This window comes from Pipistrellus hanaki, assembly GCF_964339955.1.
Source record: "Pipistrellus hanaki genome assembly, chromosome: 16".
Lineage (NCBI taxonomy): Eukaryota > Metazoa > Chordata > Mammalia > Chiroptera > Vespertilionidae > Pipistrellus > Pipistrellus hanaki.
Genome location: NC_140518.1, coordinates 3,391,999 through 3,414,328, shown reverse-complemented (window position 1 = coordinate 3,414,328; position 22,330 = coordinate 3,391,999). Strand labels below are relative to the sequence as shown.

General features: G+C 60.4%; 1 protein-coding gene across 10 annotated transcripts; it reads left to right on the top strand.

Moving 5' to 3' along the window:
• Positions 1–11,033: 11,033 nt before the first annotated feature.
• LOC311610712 (CMRF35-like molecule 8) lies at positions 11,034–21,840 on the top strand. 10 transcript variants are annotated; one of them, XM_084862251.1, is made up of 8 exons: positions 11,034–11,473; positions 14,250–14,582; positions 15,893–16,064; positions 16,933–17,030; positions 18,670–18,716; positions 19,213–19,311; positions 20,446–20,599; positions 20,761–21,833. In XM_084862251.1, the coding sequence occupies exons 1-7, from the start codon at positions 11,413–11,415 to the stop codon at positions 20,575–20,577; spliced, it is 942 nt and encodes a 313-aa protein (XP_084718377.1). In that variant the 5' UTR covers positions 11,034–11,412; the 3' UTR covers positions 20,578–20,599; positions 20,761–21,833. The 10 variants fall into 10 exon arrangements, with proteins under 10 accessions (XP_084718377.1, XP_084718372.1, XP_084718379.1 ...); XM_084862253.1 differs by having other exon boundaries at positions 11,037–11,473; positions 15,935–16,064; positions 19,201–19,311; positions 20,761–21,840; XM_084862248.1 differs by having other exon boundaries at positions 11,040–11,473; positions 19,201–19,311.
• Positions 21,841–22,330: the final 490 nt, after the last annotated feature.

The following is a 22,330-nucleotide window of genomic DNA, read 5'->3' as shown; positions in this document are numbered from 1 at the left end:
GCTGGGTCCCCCGAGTGCCGGTGGCCAGCAGGTTTCCTGTCTGCCGTCTGCACCGGGCCCGCCGGAAGCTGCAGCGCTGGCTCCCAGCAGCCCATGAATTATTGAGCATCTGCGCCGCCGGTAATGGTCTGACCTCATCCTCCTTGGGCTCCGGCGCCTCTGACCTCTGTTTCCTTGAGAGGAGGCTGCAGGGCCGTGGGGCTGCTGAAGATCCCGCTGTGGGGTGCGGGGGGCGGGGGGCGGGGTGCGGGCGATGGAGGAGGGGACAGCAGCACGCCCAGGAGAGGTGGGGGCCGGGACTCGCTGTCTTTGTGACGCCAGGCAGCTCTGCAGGGGTCAGCTGGCTGCTGCCCTGTGGCTCTCGTCCTCGCTCAGGCTCTGTGGACCCTCCGTATCCGCATCTGCGCAATGGAAGTGCTGCACCCTGAGGTCAAAGTGTTCTGGCCCCTCAAGGTCACTCCCAAAAGCCAGGGCCACGGCAGGGCATTGGAGCTGGCTGCCCTGGGTTTCCTGCCAGACGGGTTGCTGCCATCTTCCCTGTCCTCTGCGGCCCCTCACTCGCCAGTTCCCGAGCGGGTGGGATGTGGATGGAGGGGAGGCAGGGGGCAGGCTCTTGCTCGCCCTGACCTGGGGCAGCTCCCTCCCCCTCCTCTGCTTCCTCACCGTGAGATGGACCCGAGCTTCCAGCTCTGCCTCAGCCCCGGTGCTGGGGTCCCCAGCAGTTGGGAGGGGCCCCAAAAGGCAGGTGTGGACTGAGCTGGGCGGAGCAGGCCACCACCTGGCTGTGCCTGGGACAGAGGCGCTCGGTCCTTAGGCAAGGGGTGGGCACCCCTCACTTCCCAGGTCTCTCCAAGGGAACAGAAGCCCTAACTCTACGGACTGGACAGCCCAGGGTGGACCCACACGGGCATCAGCTGCTCTCCCGTCGGAGGGAGCCAGAGGGCAGTGGGCTCCCGCCTACGCAGATTTTACGGTTTCTTAGCCGAGCGAGCAGTCCAGCGGCGGCCCTGCCCTGGCGGGGGTAGGGTGCAAGCACCCAAACCTCTTTGGCTGCACCGCAGGCCCCACACTGTAACCCGGGGCGGTGGCAGGTGGGGGTGCGGACCCGGCCTCGGGTGCTCCGACGTCACCTCCAGCGAGGGCCGGCCCCTGCCCCCAGCCAACCCAAGGCCGCCTCCGCTCCCCACCCAGGCCCCGCCCGGCACCCCTGCAACCCGATCCCCGGGCAGCAGCACTGGGCCGGCTGCTGGGCCAGCTGTCTCTGCTCCACCCCCGGCTGGGGGCTGCCCCAAAGCTCTCCTCCCCGGGGGGCCCCCCACCCCACCCCGCCTGGAGAAGGGGGGTCGCGGTGCCCCTCCCCACCCCCATGACCCACTCCTCCCCTCGACCTCCCCTCTAGGACTGCAGTCTTTGTGGCCTTTTCCCTGGTCCCTCAGGCCGGGAGCCCCAGCCAGCGACCCTACAACCTTAGTCCAGTGTCTCTGGGCCCAGGACATAGCAGGTCCCAGGTCCCGAGAGAGGAGCTCACCACGTTCCGCGGATGGGTGCCATGGGGCCTGGCCGTTCTTTCTGGAGGGGGAGGGGCCTGGCCTGGGCGCTGTAAGGTGCTGAGCAGAGTCCTAGATGCTAAAACTGTCTGGGATGCCAACACCCTTCCCCCCACCCCCCAGGGTGAACTCTCCTGGGTGAGAACCACACCTCTGGGTGTCAGTGGGTACTGGTCCCCCAGTCCGGGAGGGGGTGAGGGTATTCCTGGGCCCCTCCTCACACCTGAGGGGGCGCGACCCTTCCCTGCCAACATCTGGGCCGCGTGTGACCAGCAGCGCCCCTTCCTGGACTCACTCCTTCCAGCTCCTGCCTGCTAGCCTTGGGGTCCAGGAGAGGAGCTGGGGGAGGGGGGAGGTGGGCTCAGGGTCAGGGGAACATCCTGGTCAACAGGGGCTCAACTGTGGACCCCAGTCCTTGGAGCTGTCCAGACATGGAGCACACACACACACATACACACACACACACACACACAAATGAACCGAGCCTGGTGGGTGTGGCTTAGCACTTGAGCATCAACCCATGAACCAAGAGGTTGCTGGGCTTCAGGCTCCTCCCCAGTAGGGAGCACGCAGGAGGCAGCTGATGTGGGGGTGCTCACCAGAGCCATGAAGGGCACAGAGAGGGTGGGGGTGGGTACCCCTCCCTCGACTCTCACCCACATGCAAAGTAGAATTTCCAAAAGGGTTCACACTCCCATCCAATATAATAAAAGCCTAATATGCAAATTGTTCCCTGGAACTGGAGTTCAACCAGGGGGGTGGAGGCAGCCAGCCAACTGCCCACAGCCCCTCCCCTGGCTGACCCTGCCCTAGCCAGCAGCGGTGGCAGGTGGCGGGGTGGGGGTGGGGCAGTGAAGGGGGAGGGAAGCCCTGGGTCTGCCTCCTCAAATTCCTGAACGCCTTCTCCCCCTTCAGTTCAGCGGGAGGAGCCACCTACCCTGCCACCTGCATGAATTCTGCAGCCTGACCATGTTAATAAATGCAGGACAAAGCTGGAGTGCGCCCTATGTGTGTGTCCACAGGCCCGTGTTGGGGGCGAGGGCTTACCTGGGAGGGGTTGTGTCCAGTTGGAAAGAAGAGGCGAAGGGGACACTCTGAGCTGGGATGGAGCGTCTCCTGGTGGTCAGACTCAGGAAGGTCAAGAGGGGAGTTTCCGAGTCATTACAAGGTCCATCCTCCCCGGGACCTTGCGGGTTAGCTTGCAGGGGTGGGGGTGGGGGGGGTGGGGGGGATGATAGAAACATCCATAATGAGAGAGAATCATGGATCAGCTACCTCCTGCAAGTCCCCCACCTGGGACCAAGCCCACAACCCGGGCCTGTGCCCTTGACCAGAATCGAACCTGGGACCTTTCAGTTCACAGGCAGACACTCTATCCACTGAGCCAAACCAGCCAGGGCCAATCAAATCACATTCAGAGGCCCTAGGGCTTCACCATAGGAATCTGGCGTGTGTGTGTGTGTGTGTGTGTGTGTGTGTGTGTGTGTGAATTCACCATGACACCAGGCTGGGCTGGACGAGGCTGAGGGCACCGGAGAGGTTGGCCCAGCGGGGAAGGAAGAACGGAGACCGCCGGAGGAAGAGGGTGCATTGAGCGTCTTTCGGACGTGCGGTCTTGCAAATGGGCCTGTTGTTTTCCCTCCTCCAGGAGAGCAGGTGGCGTTAATAATGGAGACCCCCAACATGGAGACCCGTGCCCGGCCCAGACCTGGGCGGGTGGTGCGCGGGCATGGAGCGTGAACCCAGTGGTTAGAAAGCGCTTCCTTGTCACTCATGTTTCTTTTCTTTTTTCTTCTTCCTTTTATTATGAATTTCTTTATTGATTAAGGTATCACCTATTTGTCCTCAATCCCCCATTCCTATCCCCCACCCCCACCCCATTCATGCCCCCACCCCCTGTTGTCCTTGGCCACTGGTTTGGCTCCTATGTGTGCACACAAGTCCTTTGGTTGATCTCTCCCTTTTAATAGTATATTTTATTGATTTTTTACAGAGAGGAAGGGAGAGGGAATAGAGAGCTAGAAACATCAATGAGAGAGAAACATCGACCAGTTGCCTCTTGCACATCCCCCACTGGGGATGTGCCCACAACCAATGTACATGCCCTTGACCGGAATCGAACCCGGGACCTTTCAGTCCGCAGACCGACGCTCTATCCACTGAGCCAAACCGGTTTCGGCTGATCTCTCCCTTTTATCCCCACCCTCCCTCTGAGGTCCAACAGTCTGACCCATGGCTCATTGTCTCTGGTCTGTTTAGCTCATGTTTCAGTGAAAGAACAGGACAGAGACTGCCCTCAGCATAGCATCCCCAGTGCGACCAGAGACTCTGCTGGGATGTCAGTGGGCACCTCCCTCCCGTGGTGGCAGAGGCCCAGGTGGGTGTGAGTGCTGGCCACTCCCAGGAGTGGGCAGCCCTGAGCCCAAGACCATCATCTTCAAAGGGGGAGGGGCTGAGATGGGGGAGGGGCCTGGGGCTGGGGTCCAGGACCTGGGGTCACTTGTCCGTGCCATTTCCTGTGCCTGAGGGAGGCGGGGCCCTCTCTCGCCCAGGCCCCTGGGATGCCTGCCTTGACCTGAGTGCCACGGCTACCTTTTAAGGCAGTCCTGTTTTCCCGTCTTTGTTTTTACATGTTTCCCACGAAACCACAGACTCCTGGAGAGGAGAATTGTTTTATTTTTAACCTGCATGTCTCCATCTCTGGGCCCAATGGCTGGCACAACGTAGGCAGGCATTCAATCCTTAGTAAGATAAACAAATAAATGGCACCCGGGCATAGAGTGCCCCCTGGTGGAGCCAGAGAGTATGGCGGTGTCTTAGATTGCGGCTGGAGCAGTTGAAGGGGAGGGAGGTGTCCTGGCCCTCTGGTTCTGGGCAGCCGGTCCACGTGTGAAGTCACGTGGGTCAGGGGTAAGCACAGGGGGTCCATGGACAAAGTCTTGTGGGGAGGGAGGGACAGGCTAGGCCAGGTTGGCAAATCGTGGCTCGCGAGTCACATGCGGCTCTTTGGCCCCTTGAGTGTGGCTCTTCCACAAAATACCACGGCCTAGGTGAGTCTATTTTGAAGAAGTGGCGTTGGAAGAAGTTTAAGTTTAAAAAACGTGGCTCTCCAAAGAAATTTCAATCGTTGTGCTGTTGATATTTGGCTCTGTGGACTAATGAGTTTGCCGACCACTAGGCCGCCTTGAAAAGATATGGTCATAGGGTAATGAGGGGCAGGAGGGAAAGGGGACCCAAGGCACGGGAGGAAGAAGAGGGAAGAGCTGAAAGAAGTCTGGGCTGGCACGCAGACCAGTGAGGGCTGAGTGAGGGCTGGAATTCAAAGCTGGGCAATGAGACCCAGAGTCCACGCTCTTAGTCACTGACAGCATTCATCCATCCATTCATCCATCCATTCATTCATTCCCAGGGCCAGCCTTATGGGTCTGACCTGTGGGAGGGTTGGGGTCCAGGCCCCCTAGAGGAGCCCCCTCCTTCTCTGGGAGAGATTTGGTGTCCAGGGGTTGGGACTAAAATAAAGTCTGACTTCTGCACCTGCTTCTGGGCGTGCCCAGGGTCTGACATCTCATTTCTGCTCGTGAGGCACTCTCCACCCGCCCTCTTCCTCGCGGTGTGGGCTCCACACAAAGGCTGAGTCAGAATCTCAGGGCCAGTTGGGTAGGAAAAGGGAAGGGGACCGAGGAGGAGGCTCTGGCATGGGCGTTAGAAAGGAAGAAAGAAAGAAAGAAAGAAAGACCCTAAGAGAGTCTAATATGCATGCAGGGCTGGGAGCCCTGGAGACTTCTGGGCAAGCAAAGGTGACCAGCAGACGGGGAAGCTATCGGACTAAGCCTCTCTCTTTGCTTCACCCCATGGACCCTGCACCCCCTCTCTCCACATGCACCTGACCCCGAAACTGCCCACGTTCTCTGGTGCTGGGCACCCTGCAGGCCCGAAGGTCTCATTGTTGGGTCCCTTCCCCTGCGGCCAAAACACATGTCGGCCAGAGCCATGGGTGCAGCCTCCAATGCAGAGCCTGAGGGTGGAGAACTGGACAGGGGGGCAGGGATGGGAGGTGTGAGACCCATTTCCTGTCTCTGCCTTCTCAGTCCCCACGTGAAGGCTGCTGCCCTCTCACCCCCTCCACCCCCCACAGCCTCAGTGTCATCCCCCTTCTAGAACAGTCCTCTTTAGGGCAGGCAGGAGGTGCGGCGCCAGCCTGATCACCCTAAGGGGCAGCTGGGCAGCCTGAGCCGGTGGTCCAGCTGGGCATCTGAGCACACCCACTGGCTCTCATTGGCAGCAAATACACCTAAGACATCCCGGAGCCTGGGCCCCAGTTCTCCCATCCCTCCTGGGCGGCCTGGTCCGAGGGCCAGGCACTGTCCTGCTTCCTTCCCCATCACTCACCCCTTCCTTCTCTCCTCCTCCTTCACAGTCTGCCTCTCTGAAGCCCCAGACACCCTTCCCAGGGGCTGGAGCCCTCCCCTTGTCCCCGGTCTACTGGTTGAGGGGTCTGGAAAGATCAGCTGGGCCCCGGGTGAAGGTTGGGTCGGGGGCTGAACCTCTGGGTCATGGGATGGTGGTCTGGACCCTGATATATGACAGGATACTGGGTTCGAGGCCTGGTCCCCAGAATGACTGTCAGGAACCTGGATGTAGGTCTGAGTCCCAGATGGAGGGCTGGGTCCTGGGCTGGACCTCTGGGTTATGGAATGTTAGTCTGGACTATGGATGGGGATCCGGTCCCCTGATACATCACTGGATTGTGTTTGAGGTCTCGGCCCTTGGATGGCCTTCTGGGCCCTGCAATGAAGGTCTGGGACCCGGATGTAGGTTTGAGCCCTGGATGGAGGTCTGGGTGCTGGGAGGGCGGTTTGGGCCCCAGGGGGAGGTCTGGGCCCCAGGGGGAGCTCGGGCACTTGGGCAGGAACTTTGGGTGATAGAATGGTGGTCTGGATTACTGTGGTGGTCTGAGCCCTGATCGGCAACTGGATACTGGGTTCGAGGTCTGGGACCCAGATGTAGGTCTGAGACCCGGATGTAGATCTGAGCCCTGGATGGAGGTCTGGGTGCTGGGAGGGCAGTGTGGGCCCCGGGGGGAGGTCTGGACCACGGGCAGAGCTCTGGCTCCTCAGCAGGACCTCTGGGTTATGGAATGTTAGTCTGGACTCTGGATGGCGATCCGGCCCCCTGATACATCACTGGATTCTGCTTTTGAGGTCTAGACCCCGGCCCTGGCATGAAGGTCTGGGACCCAGATGGAGATCTGGGCACTGAGACGGAGGTCTGGGCACTGGAGGGCAGGCTGGGCCCAGGTGGAGGTCTGGGTCAGGGGCTGGACCTCTGGGTTATAGAATGGTGGTCTGGACCTGATTACAAAATGGATATTGGGTTCGAGGCCTGGGCCCCGGCATGACTGTCTTGGACCCGGATGTAGGTCTGAGCCCTGGATGGAGGTCTCAGATACACACACACACACACACACACACACACACACACACACCCTCCCTCCCATTCCCCACAGGAGCCCCTCCTCTTCCTGACGCAGATGGGAATGGTAGCCTGCCCTAAAAGCTGGCAGTTCAGGCAATAACCAGCAGGTGACGATGGCGCTGCTCGTGGCTGGCCAAGTCTGGCTGCCTGGTTCCCAGGAGAGCAGCTTCTCTCTGAGGTGCAGGCTCCTCCTTGTTCCCCATTCCCGGCTCCTGGAGGCGCCCAGGAGCAGGGAATAGGAATCAGGCCGGAGTAGCCCGTGGAAGCTCACACCGCACCGGCCTCTGGAGGTGTCTGTGGGAAGACCCCGAAGACAGGGGAGCAGGGAGGTCACCATGGTGGTGGTGGTGGTGGTGGTGGTGGGGGGAGCTTATGACCTTGCTGAGGCCTTGGGTATTGGGGTCACCCCCTGAAAGTCAGAAACTCAAGTCTTCAAGCTCAAGGGCAAACGTGGCTCCCGAAGGCAGACACGAGAGGTTTCTGAACTGGCCGCTGGCTGGTTCGCCCCGCCCTTGGCCAGCACAGCAGCCAGAGCCCGCAGGCTGTCCCAGGTGAGGAAGGAGGTGGTGGGGGGGGAGGGAGCGGGGAACCCCTGGGAAGCCTGTCGGTTTGGGTTCTCATGGCCCCAGTTGCCCAACATCCTCTTCCTCCTCAGCTCGTGGTCAGCACTTCGGGCGCATTCCACAGCCTCTCCGAGCCGCTCCCCAACCCTGGGCAGCCACTCCCCAGAGCCCGGGTGTGGACCGGGTCTGGGGGCTAACGGGGGTGCACATGGTGAACGGGGTCGGCGGTGAGGCGTCTCCGGGCCCTGAGGAGCAGAAACTGAGGCACGCAGCTGGGTGGCCGTTCAGCAGACCACACCCGCGTGGCGCAAACAAACTCACGTGTCTGTTCTCCCTCGGGCTTCCCGTGGAGCGGGGAGGGTGCTGAGCAGCGCCCCCATTTCACAGGAGGGAAAACTCTCTGGACAAAGGTGCACAGGCCCTAGAATGCAGCTCAGGGACCGCCCCCCCCCCCCCCATCTCTCTCCATTGTCACAGTCAGGCGTCCTCCAGGCCTCCCCCCCCCCCCCCCCCCCGCCCTGGTCCTGCTTCCTGGAGGAACCCCAGTGATTCGGGAGGCAGCCCCCTTAGACACACCACTGTCTCTGGGCACCCCGGGGCGCTGGGACGGGGTGATGCCACCCCTGCTTCCGGCTCCAGGTGTGCACACCCCTGGCCTGTGCTGGAGCCTGGATGCCACCCAGGTGGAGGGCAGGACTCTGAGTCACTCAGCTGGGCGGGCTTTAAGCTGCCCTCACCTCACCATTGTAAGCTCTAGCCTTTCCTTCTCCCTGGGGGTGGGGTCTGGCGAGAGGAGGCAGAGGCCTCCATGCCCGGCCTTCTCTGTGTCTCACTCCAGTTCTGGCTACCCGTACCCGGGAAGTGCAGTGGGCCGTGAGCCTAGGGCTGTGGGGGCCCCGTGTGGACAGGGGTGCAGGGGAAGGGGGCGCAGAGGGGCCAGGAACAGCAGGGGCATCTTCTGAGAACATGGCTTGAAGGTGCATGCCTCCGGCTGTGGGTGCCCCAATCCCTGTGCCTGTGGCATTGGGGAACCCCAAGACTGTTTCTCCAGGTACAGCCAGGAACAGGCCCCGCCTGCTGGGCTGCCCCCTCGTGCGCCGCGCCCATGGGTGCCCTGCTGAGCTCCCAGGCCCCCATCAGAGCAACCCTCCACCCTCGTCCCCTGTCCTGCAGGGAGTGTGGCTCTGTGGATGGCGGAGCCCTCGGCTCACCCACAGCTTCCTCTTCCTCTCCATCCGCACACAGCGCACCAGGAGCGGCGGGAGGGCGTGCCACAGGCCCTCGGCACCGGCTGGCTGTGGACTGTGGGTTACAAATGCGGCCGGGCTGGGCAGCTTCCCCCGAGCGGGCAGGAGGGTGGGGTGTGGGCAGTGCCCAGAGTCCAGCAGAGGGCAGGCCGGCCCGATGGGGCAGGGCCAGGCCAGCGATGCTGGTCTCACCCAGGCTCCTGGGGCAGGGAAACCAGTACTGTGTCCTCCTCTCGCTCCCCCCCCCAACCCCCCCCCCCCTCGGTGCTTCTCATGCTGTGGTCCATTTGCCTCATGGATCTTGCAGTCACTCATCCCCAAGTCATGTCCATTCAACCAGGGCCAAGCACTTGGGGGGTGGGAGGCATTGGCAACAGCTCAAGCAGCTGCCAAGCTCTCCTCACTGCAGCCTCATCGCTGCCCCCCCCACCCCTCCCGGAGCGGCACAGCCTCTCCCCTCAGGCCCTGCTTGTGCCCCTCACTCAGGGGGAGGGAGCTGCAGAGGGAATAGGGAGCCCGGATTGCCCCAGAGAGAGGGCAGCTCTAACCTGCGCTACCCTGCAGAGCGAGGTTCTGCTGAGAAGTCCCACAACTCAGTCACCCCAGGTCTTTTCTGGGGCTCCCACCGTTTACAGGACTCACAGCTGCTGCAGGTCTGCCCGGAGCGCCCCCACGCGGCACCAGCAACACCCCTCCCCACTGGACCCCGAAGGCTTGGGTCCACCCTGGGAAGAGGGCCCAGCCCAGTGAGAGGCCTTGTGGTTTGTGGGACCCCCTCCCCCCGAGAAAAGGGGCTCATGTCTGCCCATGGTCCGTAGGGAGCAGCAGCAAGAGGGCCCCTTCCTTACTCTTCTGGCATCCTGTGGGAGCCTGACATCATCTCGTCTCTTCCTTAGGGTTCGTGGACAGATGGGGTGAGCAGGGTGCGTGTGCGGGGGACCAGTTCCCCTTTCTCTCCTCTGACTCGGACCCCGTAGAGAACATACTTTCCATTGCAGATGCACTCCCAGGCAACGCCTAGGGGTGTACTGCCTCCCGCGGAGTATGCTCCTCATTGTCATACTGTTTATTCCCGCAGTTGAGCTGTCACCATCGACGTTTACAGGAGCCACGCGTTTTGTTCAAGGTTACCCCGGAGAACCCCGCCTCCTGCTTCCCAGTCCTGGGCGTGCCCCCTCTCACTGTGACAGTCACCACCGCAGCCAGTGGTTGGATTGCAAAATCTTGGGGAAACTTCCGGGTGTTTGACAAGTAGGCACCAGAGGTGACAGGGCGTCTCCGTTTCCGTCCAGCCCTGGTCCTCTCAGTGTTCGCGGGTCCGTGCCTGCATCCGTCTAGAAGTCCTCCCGATTCCTACCACGCTGTCCGCGGAACCTTCCAGAAGGAGAGCCCGCGAGGCTCCGTGGTTCCCTTGCACCGGGGGAAGGTGATGGACCAGGAGGGCTTGCTGAGGCCCCGCCGTGTCCTGCCCTGAGCTGGGTCCAGCGGGGGCCGTACAGGGTGAGAGGTCACGGCCTGAGGACCTGCCGGCCACGCTGAGGCCACGTTTCCCAGACTAGACAGCATTCAGGGACTCGGGGTCGTTGTGCCAACGTGGGGGTCAGGGCCTGGGGCCTGGAGCTGGAGGCTCATGGAAAGGGAGCTCCCCAGCCCGGCCAGCCTGGCTCAGCGGTTGAGCGTCAACCTGTGAGCCAGAAGGAATCGGTTCGATTCCCGGTCGGGGCACAGGCCTGGGTTTCAGGCTCCATCTCCAGGGTGGGGCGTGCAGGAGGCTGCTGATCCATGATTCTCTCTTATCATTGATATTTCTCTCCCCCTCCCTTCTTCTTGGAAATTAATAAAAATAGATATATATTTATTTTTTAAATTTTAATATATATATTTTTAAAAAGATAAAGGGCTGCCAAAACCAGTTTGGCTCAGTGGACAGAGAGTCGGCCTGCAGACTGAAGGGTCCCAGGTTCGATTCCGGTCAAGGGCATGTACCTTGGTTGCGGGCACATCCCCAGTGGGGGGTGTGCAGGAGGCAGCTGATGGATGTTTCTCTCTCATTGATGTTTCTAGCTCTCTATCCCCTCCCTTCCTCTCTGTGAAAAATCAATAAAATATTTTTTTTTTTTAAAGAGGGAAAGAGAGAGCGCTCCCCAGAAGGCCTTCCTGTGGGCGCTGCCCAGGCTCCGCCCCCCGGTCTCCCCTGACCACATGAGAGGAAATGGGCCGGGGAATTACTGGGCCCCGTGGCCTTGGGGGATGTGAGAGGGGAGACACAGGCCTGTGAGCTGTGAAGGAGGAAGTGGGGTGTCCTTCCTGGAAGAATGTACAGAACCTGCGGCTCTGGGACTGAGTGGGCACAGGCCTGGTTCTGGGGCGTCTCAGCCAGCCGCCCAGCCTCTGCCCCTTGGAGCCCTCCATTTCCTGACCAGATCTAGGAACAAAACCTACAGAAGCCGAACAAGGAAGCAGCCACACAAAGAAAAACAGAAGTGGGAGCTGGGGGCCCGGGCTCCCCGGGAGGAGGACAGAAGCCGTGGGTCCAGCAGGCAGCCAGGCGCCGCTGCCCGCGACCTCAGAGGCACAGAGATGACCCCGCTGGGCCGGGCGTCCGGGCTGCCCGCAGCCCTGCTGCTGCTCTGGGTCCCAGGTGAGGGGCTGGGGGCGGGGTGGGCGGGAGGAGGGCGGAGGGCAGGGTGCGGAGGTGTGCCCTGAGCACCCCAGCCCGGCTCCCGGAGCTCAGGATGGGCGCCCGCTCAGTCCACCGGGTAAGATGGACAGACGGAAGGACCACACTCCTGGTCTGACTCTTCGACATCCTCGGTGGGCATGGAGCCAAGCGGGGGTATGTGGAGGGAGGCTTTTGGGGAGCTTGAGAGACAGGGGGTGGGGGTGGAGAGTGGCCTCCCTGGGCACCCCAGGGGCTGGGTTTTGTGGGGCGCCCTCCAGGGTGTGGAGGAAGTGGGGGGCTGGCGGGAGCAGGCCTGTTCTCAGGGACATGGAGGTGAGCAGGCAGGGCCCCTTGAGAGGGCAGGGCCTGGGAGCCAGCAGGGAGAGAGGGATCAAGAGGCCAGGCTGTGGGGACATCGGGAGGGGAAACCTTCTGCAAGGAGCAGGGCCCGCCTCCCCCCCCCCCCCCCACCATTACCCTCTGTGCCCTCAGTCAGCCTGCAGCCCTGGGGCTTAGCCTAGGGCAGCTGCCGTCTCTGGGGCCGCTTTGCTGCTAATCGGCAGGCTTTCCTGCATCCCGTCTGCCGAGCAGTGTCAGTTGGAAAGTGATGACTTTTTGTGAATTCACTTGGGAACCGGCAGCCTCTCACCGCCATCTGCCTCCTGAGCCTCCCGGTCCCGGGTCCGGTGTTTCCGTGATCTGCTGGCACCCAGAGCTCGCGGCTCCTCCCTGACGCCGGCTCCTCTCTCGCTTTCTCTTTTCTCTTTCATGGCGAGCTGGTGCGGCCAGAATGATGCCTGGGGACCCAGGCAGCGCGGTCACCCCCGCCTTCCCGACCAGCGCAGGCGGCCAGGTGTCCCATTGAGTCTCACCAAGGCGTCCGTCCGCCTGCGTCTCTGAAGCATTTAAAATCAACAGCAACAGGCGGCGGAGCTTTTTCTGTGGAGACGATTATACCTTCTCCTTAAAAGTATAATGAAGGGGGTGCATCGCACTGAGATTTGGCCGATGTCAGTCCCCACCTCACACTGACCTCACGAAGGGACCGGACGGAGAGGTGTTCTGTGTCTGTTCCGCCAGCGCAGTGCGAGTGGCTGCTGCTGGGAAGCTTGAGAGAAGTAACGTGGGAACTGTCTGGGGTTTGCTTCTTTTTATTTTTAAATATATATATATTTTATTGATTTTTTTACAGAGCGGAAGGGAGAGAAAAAGAGAGTTAGAGACATCGATGAGAGAAACATCTATCAGCTGCCTCCTGCACACCTCCTACTGGAGATGTGCTTGCAAGCAAGGTACATGGCCTTGACTGGAATTGAACCTGGGATCTTTCAGTCCTAAGGCTAATGTTCTATCCACTGAGCCAAACCGGTTAGGGTGATTTGCACCTTTTTAAAAACATATTTTGAAAATTGATTTTAGAGAAAGAGGAAGGAGAAAGAGAAAGAGAGAACACATAAGAACAAGCACAAAGGGAAGTCAGACACTGGAGAGGACAGATGGACAGACAGGGTTGGGTGTTGTGGGTGGGGGTGCTGGGGTGACCCAGATCATAGAGGGGGACCAGGATCCAGGCAGAGGGAGAACAGGGAGAGGACCGCTGAGGAGGAGGAGGAACTAGAGCTTGGTCACAGGAACCAGGAGCGTGGTCCTGGAGGATGGGGAATGGGGGATGGGGAGGCAGGAGGTGGTCCTGGAGGATGGAGGATGGAGGATAGGGAGACAGGAGTGTGGTCCTCCAGGATGGGGGATGGGGGATGGGGGGTGGGGTTTTGGGGAATGGGGGAAGGCAGCAGCAGACCTGTAGTGACGAGGCCCTTGGTCTGTGGCAGATTTAGTGACCAGTGTTTTCCTAGAAAATCACACTGTTCTCCCAGGTTGCACATTATCTGTAAGAATTTCTGTGATGCACCATCTTCATTCTCCCCGTTCTCTCCGTATCTGTGGTCATTTTCTCTTTTCATCTCTTCATTCAGTTAGACAGAGGGTTCTCTCTTTTCATTAGACTGAATTGCATGAAATTTCTGGGTTTTGAGTCAAAATCAGTTGGATACCAGCAGTTTCACATGGTTCAAGCCAATGGTATTTCCCAGGCATATCACACCCACTGTCTCACTCAGTGCCGCAGGGCAGCGTGAGGCCTCACCACTGTCACCGCTTCCCAGGGGAGGCGCTGGGAGCTCAGAGGGGTTAAGTAACTTGGCCCAGCACACACAGCTGACATGTCATAGAGCTGAGACATAGACCCAGTGCTCCTGACGCCCTTTTCATTTCGTCAGCACAATCATTACTGAGCATCTCAGTCAGCGTGCTCCCCTTCCCTTGAGCCCACCCCTTCACCTCCCCCCGCCCCCCCTCCCCCACAGGCTTGGGAAGGGCTCACCCAGGCCAGTGGGGGAGGGACTGACAGGAGCTTGTGGTCAGGGCACCGGGGACCGAGCTGCGATGGAGTGGGGGAGGGGCGCAGGCTGGAAAATTCCTTGAGGGGCTGGGGTAGAACAGGTGCTGGGGGCAGATTCTCACGGCCCTGGAGAGTTTGGCAGAGGAGGCCCTGGTAGTGAGGGGGGCAGGGCAACAATAAAGGAGGTTGGGTCTGGAGGAAGGGGCTGCTGTCATCAAAATATTGGGGTGATAGACCGGGGAGGACCCTGAAGATGTGATCTGGCTGATGGGAGCGGGAGACCTATGGGAACGGGAGACCAGGGCGCCCTGCCCCTGGCCCATCTGGTAAGAAGCGGGACTGGGCTGTGTCTTCCAGGCTGTTTGTCTCTGAGCGGCCCCAGGCGTGTGAGGGGCACCGTGGGGGGATCGCTGAGCGTGCAGTGTCGGTACGAGGAGGAGTACAACAAAAATAACAAATACTGGTGTGAAGATCCCTGTTCGATATTCAAAGGGATGAAGATTGTGGAGACCAAGGAGTCACAGAGAGAAGTGAGGCGCGGCCACGTGTCCATCAGGGACCATCCAGCAAACCTCACCTTCACAGTGACCTTGGAGAGCCTCACGGAGGGCGATGGAGGCACATACTGGTGTGGGATCGAGAGACCATTGAGAGACCTCACCTTCCCGGTTGAGGTGTCTGTGTCCCCAGGTGAACCACACACACTCTCCCCTTGTCCTGCCTGAAGAGTCTCAGGTCGGAATAGCTGAGGCAGGAATCAGATCAGAGACTCAGAGCAAACTATGAGTGTGTGTGTGTGTGAGTGTGTAGAGACTGTGAGTGTGTGTGTAGAGAGAGACTGTGTGTGAGTGTGTGTGTGTGTGTGTGTGTGTGTGTATAGAGAGAGACTGTGTGTCTGTGTGTGTGTGTGTGTGTGGAGAGAGACTGTGTGTGAGTGTGTGTGTGAGTGTATGTGTGTGTGTGTAGAAAGAGATAGTGTGTGTGTGGAGAGAGAGAGAGAGAGAGAGAGAGAGAGAGAGAGACTGTGATTGTGTGTATGTATGTGTGTGTGTGTGTGTGTGTGTGTATGGAGAGAGAGACTCTGTGTGTATATGTGTGTGGGGGGGTGTGATTATGGGTGTGTGTGGGTGTGAGTGTGTGTGAGTGTGTGTGACTATGGGTGTGGCTGTGCATGTGTAAGTGTGTGTCATGTGTGAGTGTGTGCATGTGTGTATGTAAGTGTGTGTGTGGAGAGAGACACTGTGTGAGTGTGTGTGTATGGGTGTGTGTGTATGAGTGTGTGTGTGTATGGGTGTGTGAGTGTGAGTATGAGTGTATGTAAGAGTGTGTGTGTGTGTGTGTGTGTGGAGGGGGAGAGAGAGAGGGAGAGAGACCAGGAGGCTTCTTGCAGGAGCTGCCATCCTGCTCAGTCTGAGGGATGGGAAGTGCTTATCAGGGGAAGGGGAGGCTGAGAGAGCAGAGTGTGCAGAAGAGGGGATGGGAGAGGAGGAGAGGAAAGGAGGGGGGAGGAGAGGTGAGGAGAGGAGAAGGAAGAGGAGGGGAGGGGAAGGGAGGGAAGGGGAAGGGAGGGGAGGGGAGGGGAGGGGAGGGTGGAGGAGAGAAGGAAACGTCTGGAACCCCATGGAAGCCCAGACCTGCGTGGGGAAGGCTGGGGCTGAAGGTGTGAGTGAGCAGGAGCTCCAACAAGTGGGGTGGCAGACTCCATCGAAGCAGACCGCTCTGGGGGGGCAGCACATGGTGGTGGCTGCGGGGGCGAGACAGGGTGTGGGGGACTTGAGGCCCCTCTGGAGGACAGTGACCACCTGAGCAGGAAGGAATCGGACTGTTGGGGGAGATACAGCGTCTGTTCGGAATGCTCCCTGCCCGGGGCAGGACGGTCCTGGGGGGCTTGGGCCTTGCGGGGGGGGGGGGGGGAGAGGGGAGAAGGCGGGGGGAGCGGGGACATGCGGGGTGAACTGAGTCAGGAGACAGCCTGGGCCTGATTCGTGTTCCCGCACCAGCACCAATCTCCACGACAACTGCAACCACAAATACCCCTGCAGCCACGCCCTCCGCAGTCACAGCCCGGACCCAGACTGTGCCCACAGCCCCGGCAGGGAACGGCACCGTCACCCGCCACAGGAACAGCCAGGACGGCACCCCGCTGCCGCGGGACCCGCGCCCGGGCCACTGGTAAGGCGCCCTCGCCCCGGGTCCGGGGAGGGGCCTCTCCTCAGGGGAGCGCAGGGCGCCCCCCCTTCCGGGCGTGTGGCCCCGGGGGTGTGTGTTGGGGGAGGTGGGGGTCACGCCCCTCCTGGGGGAGCCTCCGGCCCCCTTTGCGCCAGGCCCAGCCGGGAGCCACAGGCTGTCTCTCCCGGTTACCCACACAGCCTTGGGGTCTGAGCGAAGCCTGAGGGGGGGAGTGGGGGGAGAAGGAAGGTAAGGTTAATGAGAGCAGCTGTTATCCCCCCTCCCCGCGCCTTCTGTGCGGCTGTGGCTGCAGGCGGGCTGGGCTTCCAGCACAGGCTCTGGGGCCCGGCACCGTGGCTTCTGTTCTTCCTTCTAAACTGGTGATCCGTGACCTCTCGGGGGCCACGTGCCCCAGGAGGATCTGACTACATATGTAGACTTTCCAGAAAAACGCAAGCTGTCCCAGACCACATTCGGTCCCCGCCCTGACGCCCGGCATTGGCGCAGACCCCACAGGCCTTCAGGTGTCAGGGCCTGAAAATATCACACATCCATGTTTTCTTGTATCTGAATACAAGAAAGGAGGAGTTCTGCTGTCTGTTGTAAATATATTTTTATTGATTTCAGAGAGGAAGGGAGAGGGAGAGACAGAAACATCAATGAGGAGAGAGAACCATCCATTGGCTGCCTCCTGCACACCCCCGACTGGGGATTGAGTCCAGAACCCAGGCCTGTGCCCTGACCGGGAATCGAACCACTACCTCTTGGTTGATGCTCAACCCCTGAGCCAGGCCCTGACCTCATGTATGTATTGAAACAAAGGCGGAGGCCTGGTCCCCGCCCACAGCTCTGCCCCTGCCTCTCCCCGCAGGCTCCCCGTGCTGCTCATCTTGTTGGCGCTTCTGCTGCTGTTCCTGGTGGGGGCCTCGCTGCTGGCCTGGAGGATGGTGCGGCGGCGGCGGGTCAAAGGTGGGCTGGCCCCCACCCCTGTGCCCCCACCCAGGGTGGGCGTGGAGCATGTGCCCTCAGACTGCATATCCGGTGACCCCAGAGTGGGTGACCCTGGTGTGGTGCACACAGTCCGGGAGGCGGGCCCGAGGAGGCCTCTCGGAGCCTGGCGCTCAGGCAGCGGGTGCCAAATGAGCACGTGGGGTGAGTTCAGTGAGCACGGAGGAGCGGCCAGCAGTCCCTGTGGGATGCAGACGTCTGCCCGCGGTCAGGTGTGGGGGCGGGCGGGTGATGCTCTCCCCGGCTGCAGCTGGCTGGGAGCGGGTGCATGTGCGGGGTGGGTTGCGGGGGACACAGCTTACCCTTCTCCTTCAGCCCGTCCCCCCGCCATGGCCCAGCCTCTCCCACAGCACGGCCGGGCCTTTAGGAGCGGAATGGGTGTCAGCCACTTCCTCTTCCCCAGGGGGGTGGGTGGGAAGGGGGAAGGACAGGAGGAGGGGGGTTCCCAGCCTGGACTGTCTCAATCTGTGGTGTCAGTGACCCCCAGCAACGCCCTTTCACCTAGAAAAGTTCTTTAAAAAGGGGATCCATGATTGTTGTAGAAAATGCAAAAGCAAGTAAAAGAGCAGAGGAGGAAAGCAGTTCCCGTCAGAAATAAAACTGAAACCCCCTCCCCAGGGAAGAGAAACCGCCACGTGTGGGCGCACCCTTCCAGTCTTCCCCCCGTGCCGGCTTGTGCACTGTTTCTTTAAATGTAGTGTCATACGTTATTCCTCTCCTAGGCCTGGGGCACGCATCCATTCACTGGTGCTTCACACACTCACACACACATGCACACACATTCACACACTCTCACACTCATTCACACACTCTCACACTCTCACACACTCACACACATTCACACACTCACACACATTCATACACTCACACACACACACATTCACACACTCTCACACACATATTTACACACTCCTTCATACTCATTCACACACACAAAGACTCACTCTCACATTCTTTCACTCTCATTCACACACACTCTCTGACACACTCACACATTCACACACTTGTTCACACACACACATATTCACACACTTTCTCACACACTCATTCACATACACAAAGACTCACTCTTACACTCACTTTCATTCACACACTCACTCTCTGACACACTCACCCACTCACTCATTCACAGACTCACTCACATACTCACACACTCACTCACATACTTACTAACACACTCTCACACCTACTGTGCGCCGGCCCTGTGCTGGTGCCGGTCACTGTGTTACAGGTAGAGTGGGCCCCACGTCCAGCAGTTACCTCCGAGCCCCCTCAGTGCGGCCTCCGTCCCCAGCGGTGCTCCCAGCTCTTCCCCCTGCCCTTTCTGCCCCCCCTCCCCCCGCCCCCTCCCGCCCCCCGAGGGGGAGGTGGTGCGGAGCCTGAGCCGCAGTGGAACCGAGTGTGCTCACCCCTGCTTGTCAGTCACTCCTCACTCACCCCTCAGTCGCATTCCCCCTCCACAAGCCCTGAGTCCGGCCATGCCGATCTGAGGCGGGGTCCCCAGGGCTGAAGTCCGCAGGCAAAGGCCGTTCCCAGGTGGGTCGTGGGAGCCCCGTCCCGCCATGTGCTGGGACAAACCCCCTCCCCCTTGTCTCTGTAGAATCCGCAGCTGGTGGGAATCTGGAGCCCCTCCAGAACCCCTGTCAGGTAAGAGAGGCCGCCAGGTCCAGGCTGGGATGGCTCAGGGGCTAGAGCGTCGGCCTGTGGACCGAAGGGTCCCGGGTTCCATTCTGGTCAAGCCCATGTACCTTAGTTAGGGGCTCCTCCAGGAGGGCAGCGGGTGGTGGGCGCACAGGGGTGGGGGCTGGACCATCCCGTTGGCGAGAGGAGGTCTGGGGGGACCATCGAGGCAAGGAGTAGGGTGCTCACCCAGAGCAGCAAGAGCCAGGCCTGGGAGCAGTCTGCCCCCCACTCCAGGGAAAGGGGAACGAGGGAGGCTGGGCCAGCCTGGCTGCGGACCAGGAAGCAATAGCCCAGAGAGGACCCGCTGGGGGCGGGAGGCAGGGCAGGAAGGTGGGCCCCGAGCATGAGGGGAGGAGGTGTCTGCAGAGAAGCAGGCCCAGAGGCCTCTGGGGCGGACCCTGGGCGTCCTGTGGCCAGCCGCCCAGCCCCGCGCCTCCTGCTCACCCAGGCCGCCCCGCAGGGTGAGCCCTGCTATGCCAACCTGGAGCTGCAGACGAGGCCGCTGCAGGGAGAGCCCGAGCACCCGCGGCAGGAGGAGGAGGGGGAATACAGCCTGGTGGTGAGTACGGCCCCCCCACTCCGGACAGGGCACCTGGGCTATGCCAGAGGCACCACAAGGGGGCGGCAGCGGGCAGAGAGGGAAGTGAGGGCTGGCTGGCTGGGTGACTTCGTGTCTCTTTAAGACGGAGCCACACAGCCCTAGCCGGTGTGGCTCAGTGGATAGAGCATCAGCCTGTGGACTGAAGGGCCCCGGGTTCCATTCCAGTCAAGGGCACGTACCTTGGTTGCAGGCTCCTCCCCAGCCCAGGCCCTGGTCGGGGCTCGGGGAAAAGGCAACCAATTGATATGCCCCCAGCCCAGGCCCTGGTCGGGGCTCGGGGAAAAGGCAACCAATTGATATGCTTCTCCCACATCGACGTTTCTCTCTGTCTCTCCCTCTCCCTCCTCTCTCCCTAAACATCATGGGAAATATCCCCGGGTGAGGATTCACACCAACAGCAAAAGACGGAGCCTCACAGAAAATGGGGCCAGTATGGACCTTGCCAGAGCTTGGTGTCCTTGGGGCTGGGCTTGGGGGAGGGGGCGGCCAGTGAACTACGGCCCTGAGAGCGAATGAAGCACAGCTTTTATTAAGCACCTGCTGTGTGTCATGGGCCCGGTGTTAGGCCGGCGAGTTCTCGCTGTTTCGGTCCCATCAGCTCTTTGGTGTCAGCTCTGCTTTCAGTTCTTATCAACGACCTGCTGCAGGCAGGTCCTCAGGCAGAGCCAGTGTACCAGGAACTGGAGGAGGAAGTCCCCCAGGCCCCCCCCCCACTGACCCCCCTTTGGTGGAGGAAGCCAAGCAGAGGAGTCCTTGGTGGGGAAGATGGGGAGACATTCAGGCCTTGGGCATGTGGCCCCGGGATTACAACACCCTGCTTTCCTAACTCGGTGACTGATGCTCTCAGGGTGGGTCCCAGGGCCTGCCCCGATGCCTGGGCTTCGTGCTTGAGGGAGGTGGGGAGGTGGGAGGGGGGGGAGAGATGGGAGGGATAGGGGAGGAGGGGTGGAGGCAGAGGGGGGAGCAGGATCTCGGAGCCCAGTCCTCTGAGGGGAAAGAAGGCAGGACAGTGGGGAAGACTGAGACCCCCACTGGGTGTCCTGCTCCCCATCGGTGGTTCCCGCCTCCCTGAGCCCTGGCCTCTCTCCACAGCAGGCCCCCAGGGAGGACCTGCACTACTCCACGGTGGTGTTCACCACCCAGGACCGCGACCCCGAGGACCAGAGTCCCTCCCAGAGGCCCCTGCGGCAGGAGCCCGAGTACAGTGTGATTAGGAAGACGTAGTGCCTCCGCTCCCCGCCTGGAGGTCTCTGTGGGGAGCCCAGGGCCACCCCCCTTCCCCCACGTGCCCTCAGCCTACTCCCCTCCCACACGGCGGCTGCAGACTGTCCCTCTGGCCTGGGGCCTGGGGAACCCTCCCACAGCCGGCTCTGTCACACCTTCCCCCTGTTCCTCCGCCTCCTCCAGCGGTGTGATGCGCTCAACCCCGCGGGATCCAGGACAAGGAGGCGCACACACACCGTCCCTCCGAGGAGCTCGTAAGGCCACGCAAGTGTCCGGCTGGCCGGGAGGGAGGACCCCAGGAGCTGAGAGCAGACCCTCCTCTCCAGGCGAGGAGGCGGAGGCCGGGGAGCGGCTGCCCTGGCCCAGACCCAGCAGCAGCGGCTCGCCCTGGGCCCCCTGGACTCCGAGCGCGGCTCCGTCTGATACAGGAGACAGCAATAAAGGTGACACCATCCTGCGAGAGAAGAGCATCATTGGCACAGTGCCTGCTGGCGCCTGCCATCCGCAGTGAAGAGAGCTCCTGCCTCCATTCCAGAGGGGCACAGAGAGGCTGGAGGGGTCCCAGGGGAGGGGACACCCCGAGGTCGGCGCTGGGCGGGACAGGGCTGGCCCCCCGCGTTCTCTCCACATCAGGGTCAGGCTTGCTGCCAGCAGTCCCACCCTCACCCTCTCCGCTGTGCAGGCTCAGGGCTTCTGCTTCGGCTCTTCACCAAGCTGTGGCCCATGATCACTAAGAATTAAAAGCAAGGCGTGTGTGTCCCAGACGTGAAAGGGAGGCCGGCCCCTGACCCCCGGGGTACCAGGCATGGCAGTGCTGCCATCACAACAACCTTGAGCCTTTGGGGCACTTTCCTCTGAGCCGCGGGCCCAGCTTTCAGAAAATCTGGTGTCAGATTTTTGTAGTCTGAGCATGTGACTCATCCCAGTGCCTCCTCTCTCCTTACTGCTGTTCCGAGATGCAAAAGGGGAAACACACACACACACACACACACACACAGAAGGGGGTACCCTGGATCCCCAGGTGGGCCAGTGGAATCACAAGGGGCTTTGTGGGAGGGAAGCCAGAGAGTTAGAGTTAGAAAAAATGAGATGACAAAAGTGTGTGTGGGGATTATTCAGATTCACCCAATTTTAAAAACATTTCCCACATTTGTTTTGTTATTCTGTATCTGTATATACTTATATCTATATCTATCTATATATCTATATCTATATCTACATCTACATCTATATCTATATTTATCTATACCTATACCCATATCTATCTAAACCCATACCCATACTCATATCTATATCTATATCTATATCTATCTATGCCTATTTCTATATCTATGGCTATGTACCTATACCTATATCTATATCTAAAAAGCTTTTCTCAGAGGCATCTGTGAGTGGGTTGCTTGCGGGGGTCCCCGTGGGAGAAAGCTGTGGCCCCCAGGGCCGGCTCACGGTGTGTGAGCTGGTGTTCGATGGAACCTCCTTTGGTGTGTGTGTTGCCTTCGTGTTACAACCCAGACTCCTCTACACAACCCAGCGCTGTGCTGGGCACCGAGGGCCAGCGTGGCAAATCCTTGCAGGTGAAGTGAGGTTGGTTATCATCAGTCTATTCACAGCTGGTCCAGGGAGGTGGCAGTTACTTCCAAATTCTCCCACGGCCTTAGGAAGATGACCAGGCTGAAGAAATGGCCTCATTTACGTCTGCTCGTTTTTTAAGCCGTACACCCACCCCAGCAAGTCTTCGGTTTGGGCTCAG

Excerpts from the sequence above, each read along its gene's own strand:
- LOC311610712 (XM_084862248.1), top strand. The coding sequence starts at position 11,413 with ATGACCCCGCTGGGCCGGGCGTCCGGGCTGCCCGCAGCCCTGCTGCTG. Across the intron at positions 14,583-15,892 it reads TGAGGTGTCTGTGTCCCCAG|CACCAATCTCCACGACAACT; the intron begins GTGAACCACACA and ends TTCCCGCACCAG. Across the intron at positions 19,312-20,445 it reads AGGGGGAATACAGCCTGGTG|CAGGCCCCCAGGGAGGACCT; the intron begins GTGAGTACGGCC and ends CTCTCTCCACAG.